Source organism: Lepisma saccharinum, chromosome 21 (genome assembly GCF_977018435.1).
Source record: "Lepisma saccharinum chromosome 21, izLepSacc3.1, whole genome shotgun sequence".
Classification (NCBI taxonomy): domain Eukaryota; kingdom Metazoa; phylum Arthropoda; class Insecta; order Zygentoma; family Lepismatidae; genus Lepisma; species Lepisma saccharinum.
This window is the reverse complement of record NC_139249.1, coordinates 13,978,524-13,992,878: the sequence shown is the minus strand read 5'-3', so window position 1 is coordinate 13,992,878 and position 14,355 is coordinate 13,978,524. Positions and strand designations below refer to the sequence as shown.

At 38.0% G+C, this 14,355-nt stretch overlaps 1 protein-coding gene across 2 annotated transcripts in view; it reads left to right on the top strand.

Annotated features, from left to right (window-relative positions):
* Nucleotides 1–814: 814 nt before the first annotated feature.
* Nucleotides 815–14,355, top strand: part of LOC146004413 (stAR-related lipid transfer protein 7, mitochondrial) — a 28,968-nt gene continuing 15,427 nt past the window's right edge. The window contains exons 1-4 of one of the 2 annotated variants that reach the window (XM_083143258.1): nucleotides 815–1,561; nucleotides 6,761–6,927; nucleotides 7,452–7,541; nucleotides 10,835–10,995. In XM_083143258.1, coding sequence (XP_082999384.1) covers nucleotides 1,014–1,561; nucleotides 6,761–6,927; nucleotides 7,452–7,541; nucleotides 10,835–10,995 — 966 coding nt within the window. In that variant the 5' untranslated portion in view covers nucleotides 815–1,013. Of the gene's footprint in view, nucleotides 1,562–6,760; nucleotides 6,928–7,451; nucleotides 7,542–10,834; nucleotides 11,002–14,355 lie in introns of both variants that reach the window. The other variant, XM_083143257.1, reaches the window with a different exon arrangement.

The window sequence follows — 14,355 nt, the reverse complement described above, 5'->3', positions numbered from 1 at the left end:
CTTTTGGCTAATCACAACGATAAGAATATGTGGTGAAATTCTAGAAGGGACACTCACTCGAACGTGGCCGTGGTGCACTGTGCTAACCACTCCGCCACGGAGGTAGGCTGATACAAGGTAGTGTCTGCTGCCACGTTCTTTTTCTGCTGTAACCCAAAAGAGACATGCGCGTCGCAGCAGACTTGGTCTTTGTTTTATCGTGATTTCATCATGCTAAGTTATGTATGCAATTACATCTGTAACACATACTGCGAAGTTTTAGCGATTGCTTACACAAAAATGTTTTAAGATTAGGTCCCTTAGCATTCTTCTAATAATAAACCTAAATGCTCTCGTAGCTTCTAAATTACCTCCACATTCATTCCCACTAGTCATAAACTTGCATTTTTCTCGTCTTCATCTCTTCTTAAGATTTGTAGCATCCTCTTAGCAGAAGAATTACGTGGCAGGAGCAAATTTGACGCTTATTCTTACTGTTGACAAGCGCGTGGCAGCAACTCGGCCATTATAAAATTCTTGTTTAGCAAACATTTAAGAACCCTTAATAGACAGGCTGGGTTGACCGAGCCGGCCTTAAATATCTTAACAGCAGTATGTAGAATTCGAGTTTTCATATTGTCTGGAAATCGTTAACATATCACAAGACGAAAAATATTCTCTAGATTTTAAGATGTTGGTTTGGTCATGAGAACTGCGAAGTGGCCAGGAAAATCCGGACATTTTTATCTCAACTTTCTTCTTCTTTCAGATTCCGGATGCAGGAATAAAATAACTGATCACTATCACAGTGTTTCATTTACCCTTCTGCTTGTGATCGTGAATGTGTGCGCTGCACTTGTGTGTATTGAATTGAGTGTTTTAAAACTAGTTATCTGTCGGAAAAGATCGACTGAGATTTATTGTTTACAACGTTAATTTAATATTTAATTTTCTTAAATGGGAATTACAGTGAACAATGTAATCTTGGTGTGGTTATAATGATTATATACATGGTTATTTCGACGTAACCGACCATGTATCAAAATAATTTTGGGAGGACGCTACTTCAGTGCCAGTGGCAAGTGAAACCCCGATGGAAAAGTGATTATTACTTCTTCACACCTGCAAAGACCCTTAGGAACTACAATCGTTTAATTACTAAACATGGTCTACGTTCATTTCAATCTCATACTGTGGCAAGAAGAAATTTATCTAGTGGCCGTACAAGTGTAGAAAGGAACAAAGTTTTGGGGAATGCTTCTGTCAACAATTTTTGTTATTCTGTTTTTGAATATTTTAAGAGAGGATTTTTCAAGATACCGGCAATATTGAAAGACCATTCTGTTAACATCGTAAGACTGTGTACGCAGCAATGTGAGTGTGTAGTTGCACAGAAAATTAGAAGAGGGCAGCAGATGTTTAGTTTGTATACTAAACTTTGGGATGAAACTGCATTAAAGGAAATAGTGAAAAGAATGAGGCAACAGTTATCGAAGAGGGGCAAGGAATTTCTGTTGAGTGCATGTGGATTATCGGCCTATAATTGGGAAAATGGGAAAATACCAGATGAAAAATTGCTAAGGTGCGTTTGATTAACTGCTTTTATTACTTATATCCTATCTGCCGAACACGTCTCACTCGTTTATTTCGTCACTTTTTACGGCCTCACTGCAAAACATGAACTCCTTTTTTCCTCTAAATAGACTAACAAAATTTATATCCCCTGAAAGTACGTACCTTCTATTTCCATTTTCTGGTGTTACTTTTCCGATTACTATTATATTATTGCGCATAAAAAATGTTTTTCTTGCTGCTAAAAGCAATGCATTTCTCCATTCGTTCGTGTCCATATTGTTTACGCACAGTTGCTGTCATTTGTTTCGGGGTCTTCCTCTCCGCACAAGAGTTTTGCTACCTTGTGTTTCGACGTCAGACGAGAAATGCCTTCGAGGTTAGGTTGGGGAGGCCTGTTAGGATAAATACAATGAAAAATTATTATTTGGGCTAAGAGAACTAAACCAAGCTAGCCTACAATAAAAATGCTTTTTCAGTAACGGTTCCGATTGATGATTTTTTTTAAAAATTCTCCTAGGTACTACTTTACTATACCGGAGACACCTATCAATGATTTATTTCGCAATTTTTTACATTGCATTGCAGAACATTTCTTTAGGTGAAATAATGAATTTATAACGAAAATAATGTCTATTTATTACATTAACGAGTACTTACTGTTGTTCCTTATTTCCCACAAACCATCCACGGGTAGCCCCAAAAACCATTGACGTTAGCCCAAAATTCACGATAGCCTCATGAACCATCACGGGGACGAGGTATGCCTACTAGGTTAGGTTAGGCCTGTTAGGTTAGGTTCCATTAGCACTCCTTTCATTCAATTTAGCATATACGGACAACATCATGGTGGCAGCAGCAATAGCGCATCGGAAATAGATTTTCGTAGAAAACCACATGCATTCGCATTAAAATGGATCAAAACTACATTCCCGAACATCAATGACACTACAGATAATGATTTGCGTAAGTACTTTCTCCTGTAAATTTGAAGAAATCCATCTCCGGTATAGTAAAGTGTTACCTTCTCCTAACAGGAAGACTCATTCTGGTAGAATTTTGCCAATCATTGTCATACAAAATTTAAACATTACTTAAAGTAATGACCACTGTTTGGATTTTAAAATAAAAAACATTATTTACGTTGAAAAAACAACTTAAAAATTACCTTTCGCAAGCATGCACGCTTCTCATGGACAATGTTTTTTCCGTTGACAAGCGACTTAAGTATCGTAGACCAGTGGGAATTAATGTAGATGTAAATCAGAACCTTAGTACAATGCATTTAAGGAATTCATTTAAATGCTAAGAGAACCAAACCTAGCCTGCCTAACATAACTACGAAAGCATATACTGAAGAAAATCTTAAGTAATCGCTAAAACTCTGCAGTATGTATTAACAGAAGTAAATCGAAATGGAATCATGTTAAATTTGCATTCATAGCATGATTAAATCGCAATAAACCAAAAGGAACTTCGGTCGCTTTTTCCCGTGACGTCAGAACACAAGGTTTCTCTCAAGTGTTGTGCGATAAGTGAGACCCTTCGTATCGCGGAATTTGAGTTGATTTGTCGCTCCGGATTCCACCCACACACGCACAGTTTCTTTCATTATTTCAGACGAGGAATGCTTACAAGGTTAGGCTAGGCCTGTTAGGTTGGGTTCCAATAGCATTGAAAAATGTTTTTCCTGCTACTAAAACAATGCATTTCTCTATTCGTTCGCGTCCATATTGTTTACGCACAGTGTTTTTCATTATTTCGACGAGGAATGCCTACAAGGTTATGTTAGACCTGTTAGGTTAGGTTTCATTAGCATAAATACAATGACAAATTATTATTCAGGCTAAGAGAACTAAACCTGGCTACCTAACAACATAGGCATTTTTTGCATTCACTAGATTTGTGCAGGAATGTGCGCCACCATGTCACTTTTTCCTTCCAAGAGTGCCCAACCTGGATACGTATTTCTCGTTCTTTTTTAAAGAAAAATATTTTTCCGCACCTTCAAACTTACTTTTCCCGATTACTAACTACAAGACATTACCAAAAAATTATGAACCACGTTCCTCCTAAGCAGCCTATATTCTGTAGTCTTACCCTTTTTACATTCGTACTTACCTATTGTGCATTGTGAAACATTCTTTTAGGTGTAATTTTGCTTCTTTCTTGAAAATAACTTCGATTTATGACATTAACAGTTATTATTGTTCTTCCTTTTTTCCGCTTCACTAATACACAATATGGCTCCGCAGCTTGACTTGTGTAGTGGATATGCAGTGTTTCCAACATTACTAACCGAAAAATGCCCCACACACCATTCACGGTAAGGTTAGGTTAGGCAAACGTAGTTAAAATTTGGGGTTATAACTGGAAAATACCCCACACCATTCACGAATAGCCCCAAACATCATTCCTGCATAGCCCCCAAACCATTCACGGTAAGGTTAGGTTTGGTTCGGTTAGGCATAGATAGTTAAAAAAAGGGGATGTCATTTTCTTGTAAAACAACGGCATGGTTGGAAACAATGACAGGAGATTACGTCATGAAATGTGTGCGTTGGGTTCATTTAGAGGAAGCAATGGCAATTGGGCATCTGAGAGATATTTCTCTTCAAAAATACATGAATTCCCAGTCAAACAGATTCAACGATGAAAGAAAACACCTCCACGAACCTTCAAAATGCTACAGAAACTCATTTCGGTAAGTAGTTTCTTCTGTAAAAATGAAGAAATCCGTTCGGCGGATAGGATACTGTTACCCTGCTTTTTAGTAGGTGATTTGCATATTGGAAATTTATTTTGTCATTGCACGGTATACCGTCATGATTCTTAGTAACATTTACAGTATCTTCTGTACAATTTTATTCGCAAATGAGAGATATCACTATGTTGAAGCCAGTAATGATAGGAATCTGTAAATGCAGAGGTTGCACATCATTTCTCATCACTTGCTCTTTGGTTCAGAACCAGATGCTTGTAACTTAGTTAAATATTATGCACTATTTCTCCACATAATTTTTCATCATGACCCATCCTCTGCAGCAGTGTTTAATTTTTGTGTCATAGTCCATTCATCTGTGTGTAACCTGTAAACCTGTTTCCAAGCAAGCTACTATTCATAGTTATTTCCTGTGTTAAATCAATTCTTTAAATAAAATAATAGTTCCTCTAGGTTGTTGATGAATCTCCATTTAATCAGTAAATTAGCCTACCAACAAAATGCATACAAACATGTTACATAAATACCAGGTTGGATTCCTATCTGAGAGTTTCCTTGTCGGCAGACCTCACAGTTGTGGTCAAGATGATTCCCAATTAGTGTTGGGTGATATATCATCCAGGCAATATCAACTAGACGATATATTGGCGAAATATATCATCACAATATTTGACTATATATATATATATATATACTCATCACCTCCCCCACCCTCCTGATCCCTACAGCGGCAGGTGAGTTCACCCTTCACCCTAAGGGCACCTGCCACTCATCCAACCTAATTTACACCCTCATCTGTCAAATCTGCGGCAACTTCTACCTAGGCGAAACCTCCACCCCCTTGAATCTAAGGATAAATAATCACCGTTCCTCCACCCAAAACTCCGATTTCACAGTTGCCATCCACACCAACAGCCATAACACCACCTTCAATAACTGCTTCCGTGTTGCCATCATCCACCTTTTACCCCCCCGCTCTGACACATCTTTCCGCAGGCGATGGGAAAGGGCCTATATAGCAGGCATGCACGCCACTATCCCCCCGGACTCAACCTAGCCAACCAGTAACTCTTTCCTCTCCTCCCCGAAACTACCCACCCACCTTACAGTAAACACTGGCTAAAGTATTTCGTGTTTCCTTTCAACTGTTTCTGGCAACACTGACCGTCGCTCTGGCAACACAGTGTCGTCGATCTTTTATCTACAGTCTTGAAAATGCGACTCAGATCGCGAAATATTGAATTATTTCTATTCGTGTGGTGTTTACTGTCTCTTCCATTTGTATTTATCCGCCCTTCTGGCACCATTTCTAACCCTATTTCTGTGTCTTTTTATATATATATATATATATATATAACTATATATATATATATATAGCCAGCTTATATTGTGTTGGCAATATGTCATCACAAAATTTTGGCAATATATCTCGTGTCAGCAATATATCATCATGATATTTGGTGATCTATATCATGGAGATGATATATCGCAAATATCATGATATGGAAAAAATATCGTATTATCTGTGACATTTTCTTGACGATATATCGTGATATCAAATTCTGATATCGTCCATCCCTATTCCCAATAAATACAAAATTTACCCACATACATCTAGACCAGTGTTTCTCCACCACCGGGCTGCATCCTGGTACTGAGCCCCCCTGGCGATAATGATACCAGGCCGAGGGAAGCTGTAATGTACTTGGCAACAACCTGGGAAGATGGCCTTTCATTCAGGGTTCACAGTGATGAGAGGAAATCCTTTCTTGCCAATGGTGGTGAGAAATCAAAGCTCTTGAGAGGGGGCAGTCACCCGTTCAGCCTCCAAATTTTAATTTTAATGACTGGGTCGTTCTCCATTAAAGACTTTACTGTGTTTCTTGAAGATATACGTTTTGTATGGTCTTGTGTCTACAACAGTAATTTATGTTAATTATTGTAAGGGCGTTGAAAGAACATGATAATTTCAGACTGAAGCAGTGTTTTCGAGGGGGCATCACTATTATAGAGATACACATGCCTCCTTTGCCCTCCCCTGGTAAAAAAAATTACCTTGCTTGCCCCTCCTTGAAAAAAAACCTGCGGACGTCCATGTGTGTTGTGTGTCTACCTTTATATAAGCAAAGTACCTTAATGTTGAGAGAAAAATTGAAAATTCAGACATTTCTAGTAATCTTTGCAATTATGGAATGTATTACATAAACAAAGCACATTGTAAAGAATAGATTCTGAGACTATTGCATCTAGATATAAGTGAATGAAGAGCATCAAGTTATTATTTGTATTAATATTGTTCTAAATGAAATGTTGTATGGCTTAATTGTAACCCTATTGAGATAATAAATAATAATAATAATAATAATAATGGATATTTTGGCTGTTATGCATGGAAGTGACAAAGACAAACATTTAATTAATACAACAGAGAAAATAAACTTCTTTATGACGTTATAATATATTTTCAAAGAATTATTTCTTTTTCAGGCACATGAATGAAATTGATTCTGTATATACATTGACAGACAAAACCTTAATGTGTCATGCTTGTGGATGTCGATTGGTCATTGATAAGCCATTACCAAATAAGGAATACTGCAAGTGTGGACAGAATAATTCGTCCAACAATGGATCATCATCTGAGGAATGCTCTGGTATGTTTATTATTATTATTATTTGAAACTAAATTGCATATTTTTGAAATTTGATTGAAGCCACAGTTCACAATTAAAACCAAACTACATGTCATCAGTTCTATGTAAATATGGAAGACTGTGTGCTATATAATTTAACAAATATATACTTGACATAGTTGTATTTTTGTATTTGTGTTATTTATTTTATGTCACAGTTCTGCTAATTGTGACAATGAGGATGAGTGATGATTTGTGAATCATGTCCTTGCATAAAGTGCCTCTGGTGCTCGCCCAGTTTCTTATCATTGGGTGTCTGGGGCATGGGAAAAATAAAGTTGGAGCATGGTGCTGATCACATCATGTCCACAATGATCGAGAATGTGTGGAAATGCCCACTTCATGGCCATGATACAGTATGCGAGGGATAGTTTTTTTTTTACTTGTTCTAGTAGAAAAAGGAATTCTGTTAATTTTTGTTTAAAATTTTTTTTAAAAAATATTGTGTGTGTAAGGTGCTAATTTTGTTATACCTTGGTTTGCAGGTAATGAATGGCTTCCTTTCATCGAAAGACAAGATATCTTAATCTGGCGGCAAGAACATGAAAGCTTAAAGGGATTGTATGCTTATAAAGGTAAGCAAAAATGTCATAATGTGCTAGTTTTTCTTGTATGTACGCATTGCTTGCATGATAGAATTATTGTTATAACTTTATCTTTAGTCAAAATGAAAATAAATGTCTGATGAAAGGAGCGTGTGTTCTCCTGAAACGTCACAAAGAAAAAACTGTTTTCTTATGCTTGTAATAACCGTAAACTACAGGAAAATAATTAGTCATAATGTGCATTGTGTGTATGTTATTGTTTTGCATTCCAGGGGATCTTTAATACAGAATATGTAAGGGCATATTTATTTCAAAATTTACTTGATGTGCTTTGTGTCCCTGTGGACTCTATTTGGTTGATTTAATTTTACAGCGTTTAAAGTGTGTGCTTGTTTTACCTTAGGTAGGCATTATTTAATTATGAGTTTCTGAGGCATAATCATACTTTTTTCATATGTGGGGCGAAACTTTAATAGTAGATATCATGTTCACCATGGGCATCGCCAGACATTTTCCTAGGGGGGTCGAATCGAAGATGTCGAGAACACCCCCTCTACTAAAGAATATTGTGATTGAGACCAGTGGCATATGCAGAAGTTTGTCAGGGAGGGGTTCATTTTTAAAATTATTGCATTATCGGTATTGTAAATTATCTTATTATTATTATTATTATTACTACTACTAGTAGTATAGTAGTAGTAGCAGTTTTAGTTTAGTTTATTTTAGCATCCAATAAGTTTATTAAATGAATAATATAGTACTTGTTACAACCAAGATTACATAATAGTTACTTCTAACAGCAGTAGCAGCAGCAGCAAAAAAATGCAGTAGTATAAGAAGCTTCGGAATGTGTGAAAGTTACAAATTAATAGAGTTTCAGTGATGCAAATTATGGAAGTTTCATACCAAATTCGATATCTCAAGACCATTTTTAAACAATGATGCAAAATGGGGTAAAATAAAGTGCTTTGTTTATAAATTGCCATAAATTGAAAAAATGTAGATGGAAATTTTCCGGGTGGGGTCAACCGAACGTTTTGAGACCCCCCCCCGTGCTGACGCCCATGATGTTCACTCATTATTGTACATATTATCAGCAATTTTAATAATGCAGTACTTTTATAGAGACTTATTGAGTTGGCATTGTACCGTGTAACCAACTAGATGCACAAGTGCAGAGAGAATCAAAAGCTTCTAGATTTGATTATCATCGTGGGCATGGGTACATTTTGTGAGGATTTTTTTCTCACTTGCATCTAATGTTACTCTTTGGTATATAGGGTTATACTGTGCTACGATAACAGAAAAATAGGTTCCAGAGTATTGAGATGAGGTTTCTATGATGAGCAGTAGAAAAGACAATATCAGAAAATCCACTATCAGAGATCAACTGAAGCAAAAGAAAACGTTAATTAATACAGTTGAGGGGAATGCATTTCAATGCTTTAGCCACAGAGGAATATCCTAAGCCCAAATAGGTTCTAGAAGCCAGGGTTAAGGGCAAGAGAGAGGGATGGGTCAACCACGTATACAGTGGGAAGTGTACGTGGAGTTGTTTGTAAGGATAAGAAAACCTTATTTGAAATCTGGATCAAACAGCATACAAGAATTAGTTATTAGTACAGGCATGCATATTTCGTTTTTGACAAAAACACGAAATATGAAATAATACATTCTAATGTAAATTTTTCACGTTTTTGAAAGGTGTGAGGTGCATTTTCCTACCCTGTTTTGTCACGAAATAGTGCGAAATGAACTGCAAAATGCGAATAGACTCTTACACAGGAAATTTAGAGTTTATGTACCGACACTTTCTGAAGTCAGAATTATCCTGTAAGTTATGCAATTCACGGAAAATTGATTGACTCTGCTGTAAATATTTGAGATGCATAAATGGACCCTTTATACAGGAATAAATTTCATATTCTGGTAACAACATAAATGTGCTATTGGAAGGGATGTGTTATTTTGTGTAGTAAGTGCAGTTTTAAAATCAAATGTGGGATTAGCTATATTCACGTTTTTAAAACCAAAATGTCATTTCATATACTGCTTTTTCACAGCTATAACCGCAAAATTTTATTTTATTTACCGCTTTTGAACCCGAAATTGACTCAGTTCTTGTACCGAAATTTTGTTTTTTTATTTACCAAAAATATGTGCCTCTAGTTATTAGGGAACCCGATGTCTAATAACAAGGGAATGGAGAAGAGAAGTAGTCTAGCTATATTGAAAGTTTAAAAAATGTAAGATACTTGTGTATATTGTCACTGCAAGATGCATGTATATACTGGGTGGCCACAATTAACTCAGAGCCCTCCGGAGCCCTTTCGAAGAAACAAATTCTGCTGAAACATGATAGAAGCTATGTCCACCATGGGGAAGCGAATATTGATGAAAAAAAAGAGTAGTTCAAATTGTCAACACCAGGTTGAAATTGGCGCTGAAGTAACAATAACCAGTATGAAACATTTCCAGTGATGTTGTTATTAATGATCAAATGCTGTCTTTACAAGTCTGCTTTATCGATGGGCCAGCCAGAAGTCACAATCGGATACTATTTATAATGCAAGAATGTATTTTTTATAAGTGAAATTGACCTAAATAGTTGTAATTGGTTGAGAGGAAAGTTTATCCTCCTTACATACATTACAGGGTTATAATTTGTCTGTTTATCAATAGAGGGCATCCCCAATGGCACAGTGGTGGCGTCATCGCCTTATAATCAATGGGTCCCGAGTTTGATACTCGGTGGAGGCTCATAGTGGTTCGGATCCCAGTTTAAACTGTAGGTCCAGTGCTGATTATAACACCAAATCAATCAATCACTCAAACCAATAGAGGATAGGGGTGGTCGATATCGGAAATTTGATATTGTGATATATCATAAAGAAAATATCGTCACAGATGATACAATACGATATTTTTTCCATAGCATGTATCGCCAACATGCTACATCACCGACACAATATATATTGCCAAAATATCATGATGATATATTGCTGACATGATATATTTCGCCAAAATATCATGACGATATATCATTAGTTGATATTGTCTGGACAATATATTGCCCAACACTAATAGAGGCCCATTGAGAGCAGCACTGACATTAATCTTACATGTACTCTATTTCACTTATTAATGTATCTTGTTCAGTTCAATACAGTTTCTGCATTGATTACTGTATTTTCATTCAGAGTGGCAATGTTATATCAATACCTTATTGTGATTTTTGGCTCATCCTGAACTTTATGTTCATTGAATACTTACATTTTTTTATTGCCATTGCATACATGTATTTATATCCTTTCTTTCCATAGTGTATGGCAAATATGAAGACGTATCAGCTGAGGATTTTCTGCAGGTTCAGATTGACATAGATTTCCGAAGAGAATGGGATGACACTGCAGTTGAACTTCAGATAGTGGAATCAGATCCTTCGTCCAACAGTGACATCATCTATTGGGAAATGCAGTGGCCTGTATGTGTAGGCTTTTTCATGTTATTGCTTGTTTTTCATTACATAGATTGTACCTCACTCAGAACCTTGTTTTTTCTATGGATCTATGAAGCCATTTAGTGGTTCCACCAAATTTGCACTTCTGCTGTGCTCTGTATTATTGTTGAAATGTTCTGATTTGTACAGAGGTTGTTTCCGATCTATGGTGATGAAACTGCACACCTTTTGCAGCACCACCAAGCGTGAAGAGAACGAAGCTGCCAGTCGTGTGGGCACGTTAGATCGTTAACTATGCGTGACAGGTGTGGTCATTGCGTATCGGGAAGAATGCCGCCGAAAATCAGTGCCATTATAAAACTGTACAAGGAGCGTGGATTCACTCTGTCCAGAAAGGCATTACAGAGGTGTTGAAAGGGGCAGGTATAATGAGGCATGGGATGATTCCTGTGGGGCAGAAACAGGCCAACTCCTGGCCTGCCACTAACTGCACACCAGCTACAATTCGGGATGTCAGGGTGCTGGTCACCAGGGAGAATCCAGCTACATAGAGAAGTATCGCATACCAGCTACAAACATCACTGAAGAGTGCACACCATCATTGACCACGATTTGGGTTTGGAAAAACGATGCAAGGGGCATGTTCATAAGCTCTTGCCAAAACACATCCAGGAACGTCGCTCCAACTGTCGAAAGCTTTATGAGCGGCACCTGTCAGGTGAAAAATGGAAGTTTCTTGTTACATTGGACGAGGCATATGTTTATCTTGATGACCGTCACAAGCCACATGCAATGTTTTATCGATCGACAGGTTCGAGGGACTTTCAAAGATGGTTCACTGAATGTAAGGAAAGTTTTGGCACAGGTTTCATGATCATTGCTGGATACTCGTACAATGGCAAGCTGACCATACATTGTGTTGCCAAAAATACGAAGGTTAATTCCGATTATTATCAGGCTAACGTCCTGACACTAGTTTATCACCATGACATTCTCCATCTCTACGGGAGGGATCAGAATCGTGTGTGGGTGCATCAAGACGAGGCATCAAGTCACACATCTCGCTCAACCCGCCTCTTCCTCCAACAAATGGCAGAAGAAACTGGAATTCGTGTAATTCCTTTCACAGACATTCCAGTGAAGTCACCTGATGCTTCACCGATGGACTTTTGCACCTTTGGCCTACTGAAACGAGCCTTGTCTCAGAGAAGACCCCGTACCATTGAAGGGCTATGGAAAGCCTGTCAGGAGGAGTGGTTGAGGCTGGGCATGACTACACTTTGTGCCAGTCTCCTACAGTGGAAACTTCACTGTCTGGCAATTGCCAAGATGCAGGGCCACCAAATAGAGCACTCTCGATGGTGGTGACATGGTTTCTCTTAAGGTAGGAGCAGTTTGAAATCATCACCATAGATCGGAAACAACCTCTGTATTCATCCTTCGGAAACCATCAGCTTTTCTTTTCTTTTTTTAAAATTATTGACATGTTGTTGTTAAAAGGTGATAATGAGATGCATGCTTGGGATATTGATTTTTTTTATTTTCTGTACCATGCTTTCTTATAAGTGGGTTTCGTCCGTCACCATAGAATATACCGTTACCATGTTTGTGAGGATTCACCCTCCACTTTGCCTGCTCTTCACACTTGCTTCTATGCTTCCTGGCAACTATCACACAATTGCATCTTGTTGTGCAAGGAAGGATTTAAAGTGCTGCACTCCTAGGCCAATGTGAAATTGTTGCCTCTCCAAGGCTATTTTATTATTATTATTATTATTATAGAGGTGGGATTGGGTGGATGTGAATTACTGATGAATTAGTTGGGTGATTGAAGGGTGTCAACCAGTCTGGAAATCCTGGAAAAGTTGGGGGATTTACCTTTTCTGGAAAAATCATCATTTTTGTAGTAGTGCACTAGAAATAGGTTTATGAACAAGGGAAGAATAACAAACAAGACATTTTAAATTTATTGCAGACAAATTGTTCTTCCTTTTGGTTTACTGAGTGTTGCCAGTAGTTACAGGAGAAATTGCATATTAAATACTCCAGAAAAAAGAAACCTGTTTTGAACTATTTTCAAGCAAAAATCTACCTCAGTAAGTGGCTATTGGAATTTACCACTTTCTTGTTGGAACAATATAATAACCTGTGGCTCTACAGCTCGTAAGGGCCTTGGCCTATCTCCCGACTGCCAGTCTCCCTCCCACAATCCTACCTAGAGGTGTGGAGATCTTCAACCAGTAATGAGGTGACGTGGGATCAGCACATCAAACCCCCAGCTGTTATAGGAGATTTTTGTGACCAGGTTATGCTACTCACTCGTAGGTCCCCAGTTTTCTCACGATGGTGGGTTGCCACCGGTCCAATACCCAGAGACAACCCAGGCAAACATGAACCCATGCCGTCCCGCAGCCGCAGCCCAAAGCACAACACCTTCTATCGCACAGTCACGGAGTAGGACACAATTATGTAATATTTATGCTGTAGTTATGATTTTTTATGAGAAGGAATTCTTTGTTTGCCATTAGTCAAAATGTAACAACTAATATGCATAAGTTCATCCCTGATGTCCCTATCTGACAGTCGATTTATGTTCAATTTCCCTTCTTATTATTACTTGTAACATGTGATGTGAATATTCTAAAAATGTGGTTAACTGGGATGCTAAGTGTGGTGTTCATTTAAGATGTAATGACCTTCTTTACACATGTTTAAATCATGAATTGCCCTAATGACTTGGTGTGGAACATTTTGATTCTTGGCCGCCTCAATGGCGTAGTGGTAGCATCGTCACCTTGTAATCAAGGGGTCCCGGGTTCGATACCAGATGGAGGCACATAGTGGTTTGGATTTCACTTTAAACTAAAGGTCCAGTCCCGATTAGCCTTACTGTGCATAAAGTGTACTTAAAACATCAAGTCATCAATCAATTTTGATTCTTGGTCTCGAAAACCTGGAAAAGACGGGGAATTTTGTTTTACAAAATTGTAGACCCCTGTTGATTTATAATGTAGCAATAATAATGTGTACCATTGGATGAACTGTTAGTTGGAGACGGTTGGTTGATTTGGTGTTTTAAGTTCAGTTTATGCACAGTAAGGCTAATCGGTACTGGACATACAGTTTAAAGTGGGATCCGAACCACTATGTGCCTCCACCGAGTATCGAACCTGGGACCCCTTGATTACAAGGGAACGACGCTGCCACTGTGCCATCAGGGAGACCTTAATTGGAGACGGGAGTGTCCTGACCCTCGTTGAAGGTTCTCTAGTAGCATTTACCTGGAGAGACTGAAACAAGCCACTGAGAAACATCGGTCAGGATTGATTGATAGATTAGAAAAATAAAATTCTCTCCGAGCATGTTCTATGAAACCAAGACTTT